General features: G+C 41.7%; 1 protein-coding gene across 1 annotated transcript; it reads left to right on the top strand.

Moving 5' to 3' along the window:
• On the top strand, window positions 1–9,695 carry LOC132764680 (glycine N-acyltransferase-like protein 3). Its single transcript, XM_060758742.2, has 5 exons — window positions 1–93; window positions 928–1,035; window positions 5,215–5,341; window positions 6,379–6,499; window positions 9,260–9,695. Exons 1-5 carry the CDS (start codon window positions 16–18, stop codon window positions 9,693–9,695), a joined length of 870 nt encoding a protein of 289 aa, XP_060614725.2. The 5' UTR covers window positions 1–15.
• Window positions 9,696–20,125: the final 10,430 nt, after the last annotated feature.

Below are 20,125 nucleotides of genomic sequence, written 5' to 3'. Positions count from 1 at the left end.
ACCATTTAGCCAGCCATGCTGATCCTGACCTGTGCCACCAAGCTGCAGTTGCTAGAGCGTGTGCTGCAAAAAAGCCTGCCTCAGACACTTCCGGTAAGACTCATTCTCCCATTGCTTGGGGTTAATAGCCAGCTTTTCCTCACATTCAGCTAGTCATCTCTCCTTGTCCTCCCACCTTCCACGCAACCAGGGGAGAAAGTAGAACCTATTTTCCATCAGGCTAAGCACACACTAATAAATGGTAAATTGTGCCAGTCCTGCATTTATCTGAGAGCCGATCCTACAATTCATTAGTCATCGTTAATATATAACATATAAAGTCCATTTGTCAGTTAAATGCACAACACTGTTGTAATAAAAAGAAGCTAAAACAGAGTAAACCAAATTTACAAAATGAGTAACAAGGACAGATGAGCAATAGCGGGTTTTCGCTCTCCCCAGTCCTCATTAGATACTTTCATGATAAAGTAAGAGATGATAAAATATTTCTCTATGCATTGATCCCCCATTACACATACACAAATAAACCTTTCTATAGTGGCTCAGGACTATTCCTATGCCATGTTTTCTATGACCAAGCAATTAGTAAAAAAAGGAATTTCAAATGTCTTGCCCCCTGATTCTCTTGATCTCTATGGGATTTGGTATCAAATGTATCCAGAGCGACAAGCAAGTGAATGGGAATCTGAAACAGTAACAAGAAGGAAATAAGCCCCGTGAAGATGAGATTAGTTGAGAGCAAGTCAAACAATTGTTTCCTGAAACCAGAACTTTGATACAGCCAATATTTCAAATGCAACATGTGTGGTATTCTGATATACTAAAATGTCATTTCCTATGCTTCACATTAATATTCCCATGAAATATTTCACAAAGCAATCCATCATTTGCTCCAGGACTTAGCCTAAACTCATCTTTTATTGGCAGGTTTGTGGGGCAGTGATGCACATCAACCGTGGAAACCCAGCGCAGCACGAAGTGGTGGTAGATTCATGGCGTAAGTTTAAAGCTGTCCTCACCCGGCCACGTACGGAGGTAGGACCTGAAATGGAAGTGCTGATAGACCCAGTTCACAGTCCACTGGACGAAGTATAGGCTATTTACTTTGCATGTACCATACCATCCAACCGTCCCATTTTGTCATGAACATCCCAATTAATCTTCTGCCATCCCACTTTTTCAGATAAATTTGAAATATCTCAGCTCTCTTTTCTCCCCACATTCTACCTTTGTCCTCAGCTCATTTCCACTGTTGCAAAGTGAGTTCAAATATTAAAAGGAATTTGCACACAACTCAGCAGAAAGGATAGGAGAGGAAGTGGTGTAATCTTGCCTTTCCCAGTAGACTCAAACAAAAGCAAGTGAATGCCTTTCCAAGTTTCTGTGTTTTACCTCAATAAGAAAGTCACCCACACTTTGTTGTTATTTGGCTTCTCATGTCCTAATTTTCTTTTTCATGTGATGTCTATAGACATTCTATGTCTTGTAGGCATATAGCTGGTTTGGGAGGACAATAGCTTTGTAAACAAGCACCTTGGTATCCCTACGGATGTCCCGGTCCTCAAAAACTCTGTGCTTCATTCAGAAAAATGCTGCACTCACAGAGCTCAGGCGGTGTTGTATTTCAGTGTCAATGTTGACTTTTGTGGAGAGGTGACTGCCAAGGTAGTGGAAATGGTCAACATTTTCTAATGTCACATGCAACTCCTGGAATGATTCCATCAGTGTTGCCTCCGAAAAATCCTGCAAATCTCTTGGAAAGACAGGCAGACAAATGTCAGCATGCTGGAAGAAGCAAAGACCACCAGCATTGAAGGGATGGTTCTCCACCATCAACTCCGCTGGACCTGCCACGTTGTCCGAATGCCTGACCACCGTCTCCCAAAGCAGTTGCTCTACCCTGAACTCAAGAATGGAAAAACAGAATGTTGGTGGACAAAGATAACCTTAAAAACTCTGGCATAGACACAGAGAACTGGGAAGCTCTGGCCCTTGAGCGCTCAAGCTGGAGGTCAGCTGTGACCAGTAGTGCTGTAGAACTTGAAGAGGCACGAATGGAGGGTGAAAGAGAGAAACATGCCAAGAGGAAGGCGCGTCAAGCTGACCCCGACCAGGACCACCTTCCACCTGGAAACCGATGCCCTCACTGCGGGAGAAGATGCAAATCAAGAATAGGGCTCCACAGTCACTTACGTAGCCACTGCCAGTTCACCGATCTTGGAAGACAATCCTACTCAGACAATGAGGAATCATGTAAGTAAGTAAGTAAGTTCTTTTCTTTAAGTATTTTTTATTGAAAGAGAAAAATAGAAACATGATACAGCAATGATAAAATAAACAAACAAGCTGTGAAGTCATTATTTAAAAAACATCACATTCTAGCTACTACTACTATACTACAGCTAAGTACCAAAATATAATAAAACACAAAAGTAAAATACATGTGCACACAGATAAACACAAAAACAAAACAAAATACTAATTAATGAACCTCTCAGACAGTGATGGGTTTTTATTTAATCTACCTTCTTTAAATGATATTATACAATCACAATTCCCCCTTTATCAACATTCTACTAATTGATACATTCCACAATTGGCAAGTGCTCCCATCATTATTACAACAAAGTAGTTAACAATCCAAATCTCTTTTGAAGATGGATAAATATTTCTACTTAGCCAGCCTAGTCAATTTGTCCATATCACCTTATTCACAAATCTTCACCAACCATGGTCGTCATCCTTCTTCTTCTCTTCTCATTGATCCTCCTTTTCTTCCCTTTTCCTCTGATGTGTGTCAATCTTGGTTCTGTATGTCTTCATCAATTGATAAAGTTGGTGAAAAATCAAGTCATGATTCCATAGCCTTACGAAATTAGCTACTGTTGCATAAACCCCCCCTGGGCAAAATTATTATTTGTTCCCTTCGTGCCAAAGGCTGCAGACACTTGAAGTGTATCTATTTGGATCTGCGCATTTTCAAAAAAATCAGGAAACTAGCTACAGACTGCCTATGATCCCTTAATAAATTGGTTACCCCAACTCTGTGCTTCTTTTGCCCCTTCCTTGCTGTAATGTATCTTTCCCAGCCATCATGTACCTCTCCTTGCTGTAATTCCCCTTTTTTTCTCTTTCTGGATAGCTGGTTCCCCCATTAGAAAGCCTTTGATAGCTTAAGCTCTTTCTGCTCATTATATTTCTCTCCTGCCACCCTCCCTGTCTCAGAGCACACTCTCGGCGTCTTTTGGGACCTAACTCAACCTAGGGATTCTGAAGACTGTTTTCCAAGCCTGAGAAACTATGTCTCCCAGGACTGCTATTATCCACTGAATACTCATATGTTCTAAAGTTGCTTTCCTTATCTGTTCCCATCCTTACAATGTGTACCCTTCCTGCCTTTTTGTTCCAAAGTCCCCCTAAAAGCCCAGTCTTCATGTTCCCCTTTTCCAGCATGGAATTGTATTATTTCTATGTATTTTCCCTTCCTCATGCCTCAATCTACATACAAGGGAGCCTGGCTTGGATATCTGTACATACTTGGGGAAACTATGTCTCTCATGTGCATGAAAAATGCCCTGAAAGTTCCCTGATTTTCCTATGTGTTCCTATGTTATGTTACTAATATACAGGGTTAGTCAAAATGCATAGGCCAATAAGCCATTCAATTGAATGGCTTATTGGCCTATGCATTTTGACTAATCCTGTATTTTGTGCTTCTGAGATTTCCTGTTCCTTTCCCTGGATGGGAAACTGTATTCCTGACCCAAAAGGAAGTCCTGCATCCCATATGATCATACAGCCTGTGAGAAGAGACTCCAAGCTGGGAATTTCCTCAATCAATTCCCGGCCTCACCCATATTATGAACATTATCTGGACATATGTAACACAATAGCCCAATGGACAGGACAAGATGGCCCCATTGCCTTTTCCTGCCCGCCTTGGTGGAAGTGTCTACTCTTCACAATGCGCCTTTGTGTGCGGGACCTCTAATCACAGAAGGAAACCTAATTGTCTTTTTTCTATGCCCATCTCCTCTGCCATTTGCATGATTGGGCCAATATGTCCTGATTTGAGCTATCATGATCCGGGGCCACTGCCACTGGGTTGCCCCTCCCCCCTCCCAAGGGGGCTCTGTCATGACCATCCTGCGCACAATAAACTTTTCCTGGGTAGGACTAATTGCCCTCAATCATTTTTATCATTTTTCCTGTTGAATAAAGGGAAACCCATTCACTGCCACTCAATGCCCTTTGTCTCTTCACAAGCCGACTGCTCAGCAAAGTCCCCTTTCTGTGATTGGTCAGAACTGGGAGACTCGTCCAATGGGCTACAGCTGATGTTGCTGCAGTGGGAAATTTGACATTATTGTGTATAAAAGAGGCTGTATTTCTGTATTTGTTATTCTAGCTTCTTTGTGAATTTATCACGAGCTAGGATCTTATCTGCAGATAATAAAATCTTCCTTGGCTGGAATTACCTTCTCACCTTGCTGCTGGATGATTTTAATTGAGCCTGATCTGTATGCTTGCCACAGCAGGGACTCACAGAAAAGGGGCAGCTCAGAGTTATCACTTGTCTGGGTTTCTGCCAACAGGCTTCTTCCTGGTCTCACTGCCATGGGGTTGCCTCCTAAATTGGAGCCAACACTACCACTTCTCTGTGCAGATTTCTCTGATTAGAAACATAGGAATCCTGTTCGTAGATCTTATCAACTTCCTCCTGCTTCTTGGCAAGGGGTTGAACTGGATGGCCCACGAGGTCTCTACCAACTCTATGATCTTCACTGAAATCCTTTTATAAAATACACTTATTGGTAAGGACTTCAGTCATTTTACCCAAATGACTCCCACCTACTATTCTAATGGTTCTTGTGATTTCATTATTCTCTTCCTCTCCTAGAAATCTAGGAGTGCCAATATTTCTCAAATTTCCTCTGTTTTTATTTTGCCATTTATGTTCCAGGTTTCACCTATTAAATCTGGAGGCTGTCCTGTCCTAATCCCAACACTGAGCAGATCAAAATTTAGGTCTTCTCCCCTTATGCGATATGCCATTTCTGTGCACAATGTAATTTGCCTGTATTTGTTCACTACCTCTTGCTTTTGAGTATTAAACAGAACAAGTGGTATCCCTACGCCCATGTCCTCTATCTGCGAGCCTTATTCCCCTCCATTGCTGCATTTCACAGTCCTGCTCTGTGCCATATCCTGCAGGTAGTGAAAGACAGTGGGGATTACTACGCTAATGTGCATGCTGCCTTTTCCTGGGATATAGATGCCTGTCAATCCCTGCTGGAAAACCCAGAAGCTATTGACTGGGGCAGAGCTTTTCAGTTGCAAGGTGGGTCTTCATTGTTTCTCCATGCATTCAAGTAGTTTCCGCCCTGTAGTAAACTTATCACAGATCTATCACAATTGGTTTTTTTAAAAAAGATTTGTTCAGAAGAGATTTGTCATTACCTTCCTCTGACTTGTCCTAGGTCATGCAGTGGATTACATGGGATTCGAACTGTGATCTCCAGAGCCATAGTCCCAATGCTTACAGCACTACATCTCAATGGTTCCCTGGGTCCCCCAAGCAATGAAATTTATTCTTAAGGGGAAGTTTATTTTTAATCTGTTTTCTTAATACAGAAATGTTGGACCACTCTGACAAATGCTATGTCAGACTACATCGAGAAGCCATTGAAATCCACAAGCACAAAGACAATTTCAGCAGAAAGGAACCATGAAAATGAATAAAATTTGGCTACCACTATTAAAAACACTAGAGTCAAGGCAGTGACTAATGAACATCATCCAGACACAGGAGGTCTCCAGGCAGTAAGCAACCAAGGGCTATGAGAACAGAACCACCTAGAACAGTGATTCACAACCTGTGGGTCCCCAGATGTTTTGGCCTACAACTCCCAGAAATCCCAGACAGTTTACCAGCTGTTAGGATTTCTAGGAGTTGAAGGCCAAAACATCTGGACCACTGATCTAGACAAAGGATGTTTCTAGGCAGTAAACAATTCTAAGGGAACAAAGACCAGACTACTTCCTTGCAGATGCCCTACTCACATGCAAATGGGTGGCTCCCACTCAACACATAAAAATCTAGCTTGCTAATTGCACTCTTTACACTCGTTTAGCAGACAATAGTTCTTTCCTCCCATCCTGGACATTCCACAGGTATATATACTCCACTTGCCTTACTATCAACAGATCCCCTGAAGATGCCAGCCACAGATGCAGGCGAAACATTAGGAGAAAATGCTGCTAGAACATGGCCATACAGCTTGGAAACCGGAAAAACATTCCAGTGATTCTGGCCTTTTACAATACAATCTCTATTTCTCTTTAATTGTTCTCGCTTAACACTTTTGCTCCATGCAGGTCTTCAAGAAGAGTTGTATAACGTTTCTAAAAGTATTGCAGAGGCTAGATGTGTCGAACTGAAGCCCAATTTCTATCAAGTAATACTGAGTCCAGACCCATCCACCTGCTGTCCAAGCCAGTTAGTGAACGTAATTCCTCCCTGGGGTACCTGCTTGGTGAAAATCTGTTGTCTAAGTAGGGACACCTATGATTTGCATATTACTTGGGCACAAAGGTTGAATAAGGAGTTTCTGTCAACTATATGGCCAAATCCGATATGGAATACGCATGGACCCCAGGCACAGGGGAACAATTACCAATGGCCTCATACAGAGAGGGAGCTGCATCAATACTGGCTGTGCTGCTCTGTTGAAAGCAGTGGCATCACTAGGCTTGGTGTCAAACAGTGCAATAAATCAGGACACCCTCATGGACTTCCTCCTGTATGAGACCATATAGAATCTGAATAATTTTTTGTATTAGTTTTCCTCGTAAATCATAATACCTATATATATCATTGACAATAGTATTGAATTATGTTGGAAACCGCTTTGAGTCCCCTCAGGGGTGAGAAAAACAGTATATAAATGCAGTAAATACATAAAAATAAATAGTAATAACATGATTCTAGTAATGACATTATTCTATTGAATCTCCTTAATCCACTAAGTGATGCATTGATCATCAATTCATTCTCTTCTATTTAATTATGCTTACACGTTTTTCAATGTTCTGTATTTCTTACTGATGATGAAAAAGGATAATTGCACCTTCAGATGAATTCTCTCATGTTACACCAAAGAAAACAACTCCCAGTTTACCTATATTATTTCCTCTCACAAATCGTGAGGCAATTCCTGTGAGGGAAGAAAACGGATGATAGTATTGGGTGAATGGGGTGAGATTCCCACTCAATTTCTCCTCACTTATGGAGAGGTGGTAGATTAAAAAGCGGAATGCTCTTCCAGGGATGGGATGAAAAGAAATAGTCTCAGTCCTTCTGCCAGGAGCCTCCGGTGATGCAGTGGGTTAAGACTGACAGATCACAGGTTTGAATCAGGGGAGAACATGGATGAGCTCCCTCTGTCAGCTCCAGCTCCCCATGCAGGGATATGAGAGAAGCCTCCCACAAGGATGGTAAAACATCAAAGCATCCAGTGACCCCTCGGTAACATCCTTGCAGATGTCCAATTCTCTCACACCAGAAGCAATTTGCAGTTTCTCAAGTCACTCCTGACACAAAAAAAGTCCTTCTGGGGAGGAGGTTAAGTGTCCCAGTGTTCTAATGGGAAGTCCCAGTAGAATATCTGGACACCCACCCCAGAAAGTGCGCACTTTTTGGGGTGAGTGTAGCTGGGCAGCCAGGAACATCCACGTTTTTCAAACACGGATGCTTCTGGGATAATGGCCTGTCTGGAAAGAACCTCAGTCCTTCCGCGCTCTGCACCTTCTTTCCTATCAGTTTATGCTGATGTCAACAGCAAGTCAGACTTGTTGAGTTCTGGAATAAATTGCTTGGAGCCTTCCCAGGGTGTGTGAGGGGCTCCTGGATGCTCCGGACCCAGTTCCCTCCTCACCTTTATGGAGCTACACTGAGAATGGGGATGCTCCCTTGTCTCTACCTTCTCCCCATCTTTGAAGAAGAGAAATGTTTTGAGAAACTGCTTTGTGGATTGATCAAATGGCAAGATAAAATGTATTTGATGCTCCACTGTGGCATTTGAATCAAGTACTGTATTTCCTTTCACTTTTCTTCTTTTCTTGGTCTGAATGATATAATTTGATGTAGTGAGAAAAAAGAACAAACAGGTGGTGCAATCTGCACCCATCACAGACAATCTTCCTCTGATTTCCAATAAATACTGAAGGTTATTGGAACACGAATTTGTTAGGTTGCTGTGAGCTTTCCGGGCTGTATGGCCTTGTTCCAGATGCATTTTCTCCTGATGTTTCACAAACATCTATGGTAAGCATCCTCAGAGGTTTTGAGGTCTGCTGGAAACTAGGCAAGTGAAGTTTATATATCTGTGGAATGTCCAGGGTGGGAGAAAGAACTCTTGTTCTCTTGAGGCAAGTGTGAATGTTGCAATTGGCCACCTTGATTAGCATTTAATGGCCTTGTCACTTCAAAGCCTGTCTGATTGCTGTTTGGGGGAATCCTTTGTTGGGAGATGTTAGCTGGCCCTGATTGATTGCTGTCTGGAATTCCCCTACTTTTTGAGTGTTTCTATTTATTTACTGTGCTGATTTTAGAGTTTTTGTAAAACTGGTAGCCATATTTTGTTCATTTTCATATTTCTTCCTTTCTGTTAAAATTGTCCACATGCTTGTGGATTTCAATGGCTTTTCTTTGTAGTCTGCTATGGTGGTTGCTAGAGTGATCCAGCATTTCTATGTTCTCAAATAATATCTTGTGTCCAGGTTGGTTCATTAGGTGCTCTGCGATGGTTGACTTCTCAGGTTGAATTAATCTACAGTGCATTTCATATTCCTTGATTCATGTTTGGGCACTGCATTTGACTTTAAAGCCAGGCTTTGAAGCTATGAGGCCATTAAATGCTAATCAAAGAGGCCAACTGCAACATTCACACTTGCCTCAAGCAGACAAGAGTTATTTTTTTCACCCTGGACATTCCACAGATATAGAAACCTCACTTGCCTAATTTGCAGCATATCCACCAACCTCTGGGGATGCTTGCCATAGATGTGAGTGAAACGTCAGGAAAGAATGCTTCTGGAACATGGCCATATAGCCCGGAAAACTCACAGCAACCAAGTAATTCCAGCCATGAAAGCCTTCAACAACACAATGATTTTTTTTTGTTTTTTCATCGCAATGGACAATTTTCACGTCTTTTGGGTTACTCAACAATTGTTGCTAACTGACCTTGTATTTCAGGTTCAAGAGTGACCTCTTCCATTTTGGCACCCTCAACTCATCTCATGCAGTTCTGATCAATGAAACCTGGAGCCTTGGGGGCAATGATCGAAGCTTGCGCTACCTGAATGACCTAATCTGCAAATTCCCTAGTGCTTGCCTCTTAGACAAGGAAGGCCAGCTGGCTTCCTGGACACTTAGCAATCCACTTGCATGCCTGACTCATTCTTACACCCTTCCCCAGTATCGAGGACACCACTGTTATGCAGTTGTGGCATTGACAGCTGCCAGGAAACTGCATGCCAAGGGGTTTCCTGCCTATGGTGCGATTCTACCTGACAACAAAGCTGCCAAGCAAGGACTAATGAAATATGAAGGTGCCCATGCCTTACCATTTACAAAGTATACCCTTTTCTTCACACCGGGATGCGAAAGCCCCCCAAATTGGAGGAAATAATGTTTTTCAGCCATCTGTATATATATTCAATATGATATTGCAAAAAGAGTAGTATAGCAGTATTTATAGCAGTTCCTTTTTTGTACCACCTCAAGAACCAGAAATAGATGCATTTCCTTTGCCTTCTTTTCCAGTAGTGTTGCGATCAACAAGGCCAATCATTTACTCTCAGGGCCCAAGCATTTGTCGAGTTTTATACAAATATCTCCCTTGTGTGGCTTTGCCTTATCATAATGGAAGCTGAAGTGGTCTTAAACAGCATTTTGGTGGATTTTTTCTATTCTAGAAAAATTAAATGTTATTCAAAATTTTCACAAAATCTGTGGCCTGAATGTGGTACTCACTTGTCTTGTGACAATGCTGCTTGCCTTTTGTATGCATTAAAATGTCTCACTTCACAGAAATGGTTTGTTCTTCAGTTGTTTCTCATGGGTTAGAACCAATTTGAAAAGTATGGCAAAATTATTTTCCAGAAATGTGTGGTGGTGGGGGGGGGGGAGGGGGACACCAGCTACTGATATCAAAGGTACACATATGTTTCCACAGCAATACATACATACATCCAAGCATGGATCTCTCATTATGAGTTTATGGGTGCTCTTATCCCTTCTAAGAAAGAGAGAAACGGAATTTAAGGGAACTGCCCTACCTGTTGGTTGATAACTTCTCAGAAGTAGTCTTTGGCTCCAACTAAAAAATGATATGGCTGTATCATATGATATTCCAGAATTTATAGTTTGGTTAGGCACTAGAGCTGTCTGCCTGAAAACTCGACATGTCACTTAATATGCTGCCAATCCCAGGGTTTTACACAATGAAACCATGACAGTTAACGTGAAATTGTAGTGTAGTCAAATTTGAAACTAGGACTGTGGATAATGGAGTCTGTGCCCGGTGATCTCAATGAATGAGTCAGGACACAGAGAGACAACTCATTAGTATGAAGACAAGCCACAGAGGTTTATTCAGTTTGGCCAGAAGGGATGCAAGAACAGATATGCTTTCAAAGTACAAGCATAGCATGCTGAGAAAGGCATAATTTTTATTCACATTCATGTATTTGTGGCTACCATAACAATGTGTCTATGCCAAGGTCAATTCTTCAATAAGGCTAGAGACATACATTGTTGTATCTTTGCAGTAATCTTTCTATTCACCCATAAAATAAGCAACTCCTGTAAAAATTTTCAGAACCCCTGCAGAAGTTAAAAGACATATCTAAAATATTGTACTTCCATTTCAAATATTAGTGCTCTTGCTGCCATCTAGTGATGAACTACAAAATATTTTCATTGTCTCTGGGAAACTGGTGACCTCATTTAACCTCAATGACAGAAACACCCATACATTCTTCTTGTATACTTTCACCCATTTTCATCCACATTTGCATGCTGTACACACTGAGTGCCATACATTTTGAATGCCATTAAATACCATATCTAGAATGTGATGATGTTGACAACCTTTTTTAAACAATATGAAATCATGAGATATTTAAAAATATGATTGATCAGTGGTCAAGTCCACCGACAAGCTGAAGAAACAGGTGTTGACAGGTGAGCATGTTCATAGAATCATAGAATCAAAGAGCTGGAAGAGACCTCATGGGCCATCCAGTCCAACCCCCTGCCAAGAAGCAGGAATGTTGCATTCAAATCACCCCTGACAGATGGACACCCAGCCTTTGTTTAAAAGCTTCCAAAGAAGGAGCCTCCACCACACTCCGGGGCAGAGAGTTCCACTGCTGAACGGCTCTCACAGTCAGGAAGTTCTGCCTCGTGTTCAGATGGAATCTCCTCTCTTGTAGTTTGAAGCCATTGTTCTGCGTCCTAGTCTCCAAGGAAGCAGAAAACAAGCTTGCTCCCTCCTCCCTGTGGCTTCCTCTCACATATTTATACATGGCTATCATATCTCCTCTCAGCCTTCTCTTCTTCAGGCTAAACATGCCCAGCTCCTTAAGCCGTTCTTCATAGGGCTTGTTCTCCAGATCCTTGATCATTTTAGTCGCCCTCCTCTGGACACATTCCAGCTTGTTTGTTGTCAGAAAATCCAGCATGCATTAGCAGGAATATATGTGTGTAATGTCTTGTTTACAACACAATATTATAAAGAGGTGACATGTATGGAATCCAAATTGTTTCTCAATCATGTGATAAGCAGTTAATAATAGTGCAAGTGCAATGAGTATTTTAAAAATTAATTCATACTGCTGACAAAAAAAATGAGCTGAACATTAATAAAGTGATAGCAGTATACCGGATTTGTCCTTCTCATTGAGGATTATTTAAATGTCATTCATAATTTTAATTTTAATATTATCCTTCTTTATCTTAATTTTCCACATGTAATACAAATGTCACTATGGATGATTTTAATAAATAATTTTATAATTTCATGCTCCAAGGTGTCTTATTTACAACAACTTCTTTCTTTACCATGTTATAGGATTTAGGCAGAAATATAGATGCATACAAGAATGCAAATTTGTTACTGCCTCTTACTGGTTGTTTGAAGAAGGTAGATTTCCAGGGGGCTGCTGACTAGTATTTTTTTCTGAAAAGAGGGTGGTAGGCCAAATAAGTTTGGGAACCTCTGGTTTAATCAGGGGCGGCCCGTCCATTACTCGAAGTAAGCGGTGGCGGAATACTTTTTTTGCCAGGGGGCGCTGTTCTGTCCTTAGGCCACGCCTCCTCCTGCAGGCCCCATGCGCCCTCAACAGCCTTCTAATGGAGAAGCGCAGGCCCGCCCACTAGGCGAGAGGGAAGTCCTCCCTCCACGTGCTGCCAGGAGGGAGGCAGCCAGCCAGGCTCTTTCGCTTTCCCTTTCCTTCCCTGCAGCTGAGCCTGGACCCCTCTCAGGGCAGCAAGGAGGCCTGGTCAAAAGGTACTGCAAATGTCATCTTCTGTACATGCCTCCCCCAAACCCCTCTAGTATTTGGTAATGGAAGTCCTATATGCCAAGCTTGGTTCAATTCTATTGTTGGTGGAGCTCAGAATGTTCTTTGGTGCTTGGTAAACTGCAATTCCCAAATGTCAGGGTCTATTTTTCCCAACCCCCTCTCCAGTATTTTCTGTTAGTCATGAAAGTCCTGTATGCCAAGTTTGGTTCAGTTCTATTATTGGTGGAGTTCAGAATGCTCTTTGGTGCTTGGTGAAGCATTCTCACCTGATGTTTCACCCACATCTATGGCAGGCATCCTCAAGAGGCTGTGAGGTCTGTTTGTAACTAGGCAAGTGGGGTTTGTATATCTGTGGAATGTCCAGGGTGGGAAAAAGAACTCATGTCTGCTTGAGGTAAGTGTGAATGTTGCAATTGGTCATCTTGATGAGTATTTAATGGCCTTGCAGCTTCGAAGCCGAGCTAGTTGCTGCCCAGGAATCCTTTGTTGGGAGCGGTTAACTGGCCCTGATTGCTTCATGTCAGGAATTCCCCCCTTTTTTAGTGTTGCTCTTTATTTATTGTTCTGATTTTAGAGGGTTATTTTAGAGGGTACTGGTAGCCAGATTTTGTTCCTCTGAGGTTGCCTGCCATAGATGTGGGGAAAATGTCAGGAGAGAATGCTTCTGGAACATGGCCATACAGCCCAGAAAACTCACAGCAACTCAGTGATTCTGGCCATGAAAGCCATCCACAACACATTATTATGTTTATTTATACCCTGCTTTTTCTCTCCCCAAGAAGACTCAAGTTGGCTTAGATTAAAAACATTTCAGTACAGTTTAAAATCCACAAATATGCAAACATTAAAATGGAATTAAATATCATTGGTATTTTAAAAATTCAGTTAAAATCCATAAAAAACATATCTAAAACTAAAAACTGCAGCAGACCCTGACTTGATCTTTAAAACCTTTTAAAGCCTGCATTAGATTACCAAATGCAATGTCCCTTTATACACACTGCTTTATATTAATTTCCCCAGTATTCCTTTATCTGATTTGTCATCAACACACTTAATGGACTGCAAAAATATGATCCTGTGTGATTCCTTTCCATTGCTGGCCGAATAGTTTAAATTTGGATAATATTTTGACTTTGATATTTTAGCAATTATATTTTGCAGCAGTGTCTTTTGGGTTGCTAACTCTTGTCCTTCCACTTATCCTTCCATCAGTTCCAGGGCTCAATCCCAACTGCTGGTGGACGAGACACTATGGAGCTCTATATTTATATTTCCACAGTACAAAGTGGCAAAATCAAAGACTGCTTTGGGATTTTTTTAAAAAAAAATGTTTTCAAACCATGGATGGTTGAAGCAGTGGTTGCAGAACACCAACTGTGTAACACTGTCACTGTACGAGTAAAGCAATAACAAAATGCTCCCCTGCCCTTAGGTGTATAATTTAATTAAAACATGACACAAAGGCAAAGGGATGCCAGTGTGGGAAGGGATGAAGGGCCTGTCCAGACAGGCCCTATATCCCAGGATGTGATTGCAGGTTTTCTGTTTATCCTGGATTATCTGGCAGAGTGGACTCATATGATCCAGTTTAAAGCTGAAAACCTGGGATTTATTTATTTATTTGTCATGTCAGAACAACCAGTCAAATTATGTTACATTTCTAACAGAACAAAGCAAAACAAGCAGATTACAAAATTTGTGAGTATGGTAGTTGATTAAATGTCCTTTGATCAGTATCTGGCCACTTGGAGTGCTTCTGGTGTTGCCGCAAGAAGGTCCTCCCTTGTGCATGTGGCAGGGCTCAGGGTTCATTGCAGCAGGTGGTCAGTGGTTTGCTCCTCTCCACACTCACACGTCGAGGATTCCACTTTGTGTCCCCATTTCTGAAGGTTGGCTCTGCATCTCGTGGTGTCCGAGCGCAGTCTGTTCAGCGCCTTCCAAGTCGCCCAGTCCTCTGTGTGCCCAGGGGGGAGTCTCTCATCTGGTATCAGCCATGGGCTGAGGTGCTGGGTTTGAGGCTGCCACTTTTGGACTCTCGCTTGCTGAGGTGTTCCAGCGAGTGTCTCTGTAGATCTTAGAAAACTATTTCTAGATTTAAGTCGTTGACGTGCTGGCTGATACCCAAACAGGGGATGAGCTGGAGATGTCTCTGCCTTGGTCCTTTCACTATTGGCCGCCACTTCCCGGCGGATGTCAGGTGGCGCAATACCGGCTAGGCAGTATAATTTTTCCAGTGGTGTAGGGTGTAAACACCCTGTGATAATGCGGCATAGGGCCTGTCTGGAAGGGCTCCATGGCTTCACATGCCACCTGTTTCTCCAAGGCCAAAGCAGTGGCAGTTGGATGGAAGGAGGGCTCTTCATCTGCTTCTGGGTCAAGCACATGCAAGAACAAACTTCAGCCCTCCAGGTGTTTCGGACTTCAACTCCCACAATACCTAACAGCCGGTCTAGCACTTTGTAATGTAATACAGGTTGAGTATCCCTGATCCAAAGTGCTTTGAACTAGAAGTGTGTAAATCACTTTGAGTCCTCCTGAGGGTGAGAAAAGCGGTATACAAATACTGTAAATAAATAAATAAAAGGTTTGGGATCATGGGATAGCTGTTTACATACACAATGACACATTTCAAGGAGGTTTCTTCATGAACGGCAAGGAGGTTTCTTCATGAACGGAAGTGACTGAAGGTACTGCAAATCTAAATTATTGTACATGTTTCCCCCAAACCCCTCCAGTATCAGAGTCTATTTTCCCCAAATCCCTTCAGTATTTTGTGTTGGAACTACATCAACACTGACAAAGAAACAACAAGAAATACTATTTATTTATTACAAGCATTAAGAAATTACATATATTAGAAACCAACTTTCTTATAACTTTCTTTTTAAGATCACTAGACTGGATCACAGCAACGCGTGGCAGGGGATGGCTAGTGTGTGTGTGTGTGTGTATGTATGGCTGGCATGAGCCAACTTCAGCCCTCCATGTGTTTTGGACTTCAATTCCCACAATTCCAAACAGCCAGTAGGAAGTCCTAAATACCTGGAGGGCCAAAATTTGTCCATGCCCCCATAGATAGATAGATAGATAGATAGATAGATAGTGATTGGTTTTGGGGGGGGGGGGGGGGGCGCCAAAATACTGTTTGCTTACCATTGAAAATTACCTAGGGCCGCCTCTGGGTTTAATGAAGCAGTTTGCATACCCAAACACACACACACACACAGGCATAACATATATGTGAGTAAATCCATTAGGAAATGTTGTTTGGAGATTGGGGAGTTGATGTCAGCAGTATGCTTACAACACCCAACTTATTTGCCATCTGTGCTGATTTCTGGACATGTCTAAACTGACAGCATTTGTGCATGCACTAGATATATCCTATGTAGACCCTGTAATGCACTGTATATGAGGCTGCCTTTGAAATGTATTAAGAAACTTTACTTGATGTAGAATGCTGTTGTCAAACTGTTGACCAGGCTGGTTTCTGGGAATATATAACTCTCTTGCTACACCAACTTCACAGTTACTACCAGTTACCAGTATGTTTCCAAACACAATTCAAAGTGTTAGTTATTATCTGTATTGAATCCCATTCTGGAAAAAGGTGTGGTATAAATTCAATAAAGTAATAAATATTTAAATAAAAAAGACAAAATGCCAACAGAGAGAGCAACAGAGAATAAGACACTTCAAAACATCAAACTATTTTAAATCCAGCAGAAGGAGAAGAGTGTAAAAAGCAGTAAAGTGGTTTTTAAAAAAAAGTTTGGTGGAAAAAAACCTCTATTTGTACCTGGTTTGAAAAAGTTAATAACATACAATTGTGCCTCTTTGGAGAGAACATTTCTCAGTCAGTATGATATCCCTTTTAAAAAGCCTTCATGTGCTAAAGCATCATTGAGAATGCAGAGTTTTTATTAGTTTTATGGCCCATTTAGACAGCAAAAAGTTTTGAAAGATAATAAAATATAAGCATAAAATGAAATATGTAGTCAAACCACACTTTAAGAGATATTTCGTTTTCTTTTGTGGGTTTCAAAAAGTAAATTGGCACGAATTACCTCCTTGACTTGTCCTAAACCACATCAGTGTTCTCTAATATGCCTTTGTTCTTCTTTCCAAGAAGGAGAAGCCATTTCTGGTAAGAGCGTTGGGCTTGCTGCAGACAGGCTGGCTGAGACTAGAACCCTGACCGGGAAAATGCCGGGAGGCCTTGGCAGGTTTCCATGGCCCTGTCCTCCCGCTACAGAACAACGTCCCTCCGTTATAGAAATGAATGATCCAAACAGCTATCATGCCAAACCAGCAGGGGCTCCTTTGAGGCCTGGGCAGCCACCGGTTGCTCTTTTCAGAAAGGGTATTCATGCCACAGACTGCAAGGGAGGAATGTGGAGCATGGCTATTCTCGGGGGAATCCAGCCTTGGCATCTTAGCGCGTCTTCTTCCATGCCCTGCGCCAAACAGCTGGGAAGAGCTAAGCTTCCTCCAGCGCCACAATGGCGGCCTCGGAGCAGACACAATTTTATGGTCAACTTAAGCAACTGATCCATCTGGAGGCAGAATGTCCCACGGGTCTCAGTTTTCCAGCAAGGCTCAGTCAGAGAAATAGAGGAGATGAAGTGGGAAATGAACACATACACATGATAAATTGGAATAGTTCCTTTTGGACTTTTTACATTTTTATGTAAGCCCTTTCATTTTCCCAGAACTCTCACCATCTCTTTGGTTACTCTGAAAGCATTTAGAACTACCGGTCAATCATTGATAGAGTTGATCACATCTAGGATGGAGACCAGCAGAAGGCAAACTACTCTTGAGCCTTCTAATAAAAGTATGGTGTTTGTATGCCATATAAAGCAAACGAACAAAACAATCACTTGGTAATCAGTTATACTTCATGTAAGATTGTGGTAAATAATAATAATAATAATAATAATAATAATAATAATGATTGTGGGAACAGCTCCACAAAGATGAAACAAAGCAAAGGTGTATTTGTAGGATGGAGTCTCAACAAACTTACCATCTTTTCAAAGTGGACCTTCCACCATGATGTGGCCAGCAGAATGTCTACCATAGATGCAGGCCTGAGCTCGAAGGAAAACAACACCATGCTCCTCTACAAATGACACCGCCTTCTTCAAGGTCAATTTTTAATCTTTTGAGGACCTTTTTTCTCCACTTCATCTTGAGTTTCACTTCTTGTAATAATTATGATCTAATAACACATTTGAGATTGAAAATTTTCCAACCCTTTACTAAAGTCAAGTTAGGTGCCTAGGGCTGGCAAGACCCTGCCCTATATAGCCAATCCAGCCCCAATAATCTTTTTTTCCCTAACCAGATTTTTTTTCTATTATGTACATAGATGATATTCTCCAACATATATATGTACTAAGTAATCTGCAAAGGCTCCCTTCTGAATTGGGGCACAAAAAGATGGAACCTCAAATTGCAGCCCTCCAGCAGTTTGGGCAACTCCCAAAATTCTTAACAATTGAACAAGCTTGTTAGGGCTTCTGGGAGTTGGAGGCCCAAACTGCTGAAGAGCTGCAGTTTGAGGATGCCTGGTCTTGGTGGTGGGTCCGTAGGTGACTTTGGAGACCTATTCTTGACCCTCATGTTCTTCCACAGTGAGTACATCTGTTTCCAGATGGAAAGCGATCCCAGTCAGGGTTGGCTTGTTCCTTGGTCAACAACAAGGTTGACCAACTTGTATGTTCTCCAGGCCCTGGTTTTCCAGAGATGTCAAGAAATAACTCTAAATCTAGCAAATGTTACCTCTAATGTGAATTGGATATTAGAGAAAATAGGAGCCTTGAGTAAATCGGAACTAGGCAGGATGCCCTCTAACCGATGGAAAAAGTTGTGGCCCTGGCTGGCAGAGACCACACCTGGGATCACCTGAAGGGCTGTAGGTATTATATATATAGATAAAATTAATACAAAAGAAAATTTTGAAAAGTTTGATATATGTTAACTGAGGTATGTACAAGTGAGTTTGCAATTGTGCTTGTAACTATAACTGTATTTGTAATTGAAACCAAAAAAGAAAGAAAAACTGAAGAAATATCACAACAGGTTTTGTAACTGTAATGATTTAGAAAATGTAAATGTTGCAAACGTTGTAAATATTGCAAAACTAAGTATGTCTCATTTGATTGCAATTGTTAGCAAATGTGCTTGTAGTACGTATTTATTATAAAAAAAATAATTATACAAAGAGTCTATGATGAATACATTCTTGCCCCAATCTGTCTGATGATGCCTATATCGAGAGGCTGTTACCAAGTTATTCAAAGAAAAGTGCTGAGAAGAAGCAGAGAGTTTAGCAGCTGGGCCATATTGTGAACACTCTGCATCCCATTATTTTAACTCTTCTCTGACTTGGTCTGGGAGTCCACCCAGCTGCTCTCTTCAACAAGAATATTATAAGTCAGGTTAAATGGAGAGATCTTGAACAGCAAGGCTAAGATATTTGAAAATACGTCTCATATATAAAGGCCCATTTCATAAAAGATGGATGTAAACAGTTGTGGTCTTCTAAGGGTCTGTGTTGGAACCATTTCTTCTTACCTTTTTCAGAAATTATCTGAAATTAACAGTGATGTAGTAAAGTTTAAAACATGGTTTCTTAAACCTTTCTACTAGTAACCCCTTTTGGCCCAAATAATGCTTACGTAATCCCTGGTATATAGGTATATAAAATAGGTATAAAAATCAAACATTACTGATGACAAATCAGCATTTGCAAAACTTGCTAAACAGCCTTATTTTCCTTTTTATGAAGTACAGCTGAAGTATCTTCTGCAGAGACCACTGTAAACACTAAATGTTATTGCCAACAGAAATCTGCTTTGGCATGCATTTCCATCCCCATGCCTCCATCAAAAACCTGGGTTTTCCTGGGCGGCTGTCCCCATGCCAATGGCATGGGGCCACCCCAACACCTGCTCAAATGTGCTTACCTGGAGTGTGGAAATGATGCACCAGGAGGCAGGGCAGGAGTGATTTGGGGGGTGGGGCACCTCCTGGCGCATCATTTCTATGCACCAGGAGGCCTGCCAGAGAGGCGTCATGGAGGCCCAGTAAATTTTTCTTATTTTAAGGGTTTTTGGGGGGATTGGGGGGTACCCTCCCTGGTTCTCCAGGCTCATGAGGCCTGGAGAACTGTGATGGCCTGTGGGAACTGACCCCTGAGTAGTCAAAAGACTACCCAGTAGTCAGTCCTCACAGGTCCATATCCCAGTATACCCGGGTGTTTCAGGAAGGCCTGGATCTAATAGAGTACCAAATTAATTTGGGACAAAGCATGGTTTACCTGCTTTGTCCTGAATTAATCCTCTTTTACTGGAGGCATTGTTTGGATGCTTTTGGTAAAAGTCCGACAGGGCCCAGATTTTCAGCCCTGTCTGGAAGGGCCCTAGGTTGGTTAGTTGATCCACTGAATTAAAGGTAAATCCATTTAAAAGTTAACTGAGGCCCTATCTACATTGCCATATAATCCAGATTGTTAAAGCAG

Source organism: Anolis sagrei, chromosome 1 (genome assembly GCF_037176765.1).
Source record: "Anolis sagrei isolate rAnoSag1 chromosome 1, rAnoSag1.mat, whole genome shotgun sequence".
NCBI classification, from domain to species: domain Eukaryota; kingdom Metazoa; phylum Chordata; class Lepidosauria; order Squamata; family Dactyloidae; genus Anolis; species Anolis sagrei.
This window is presented reverse-complemented; position numbering and strand designations above follow the sequence as displayed.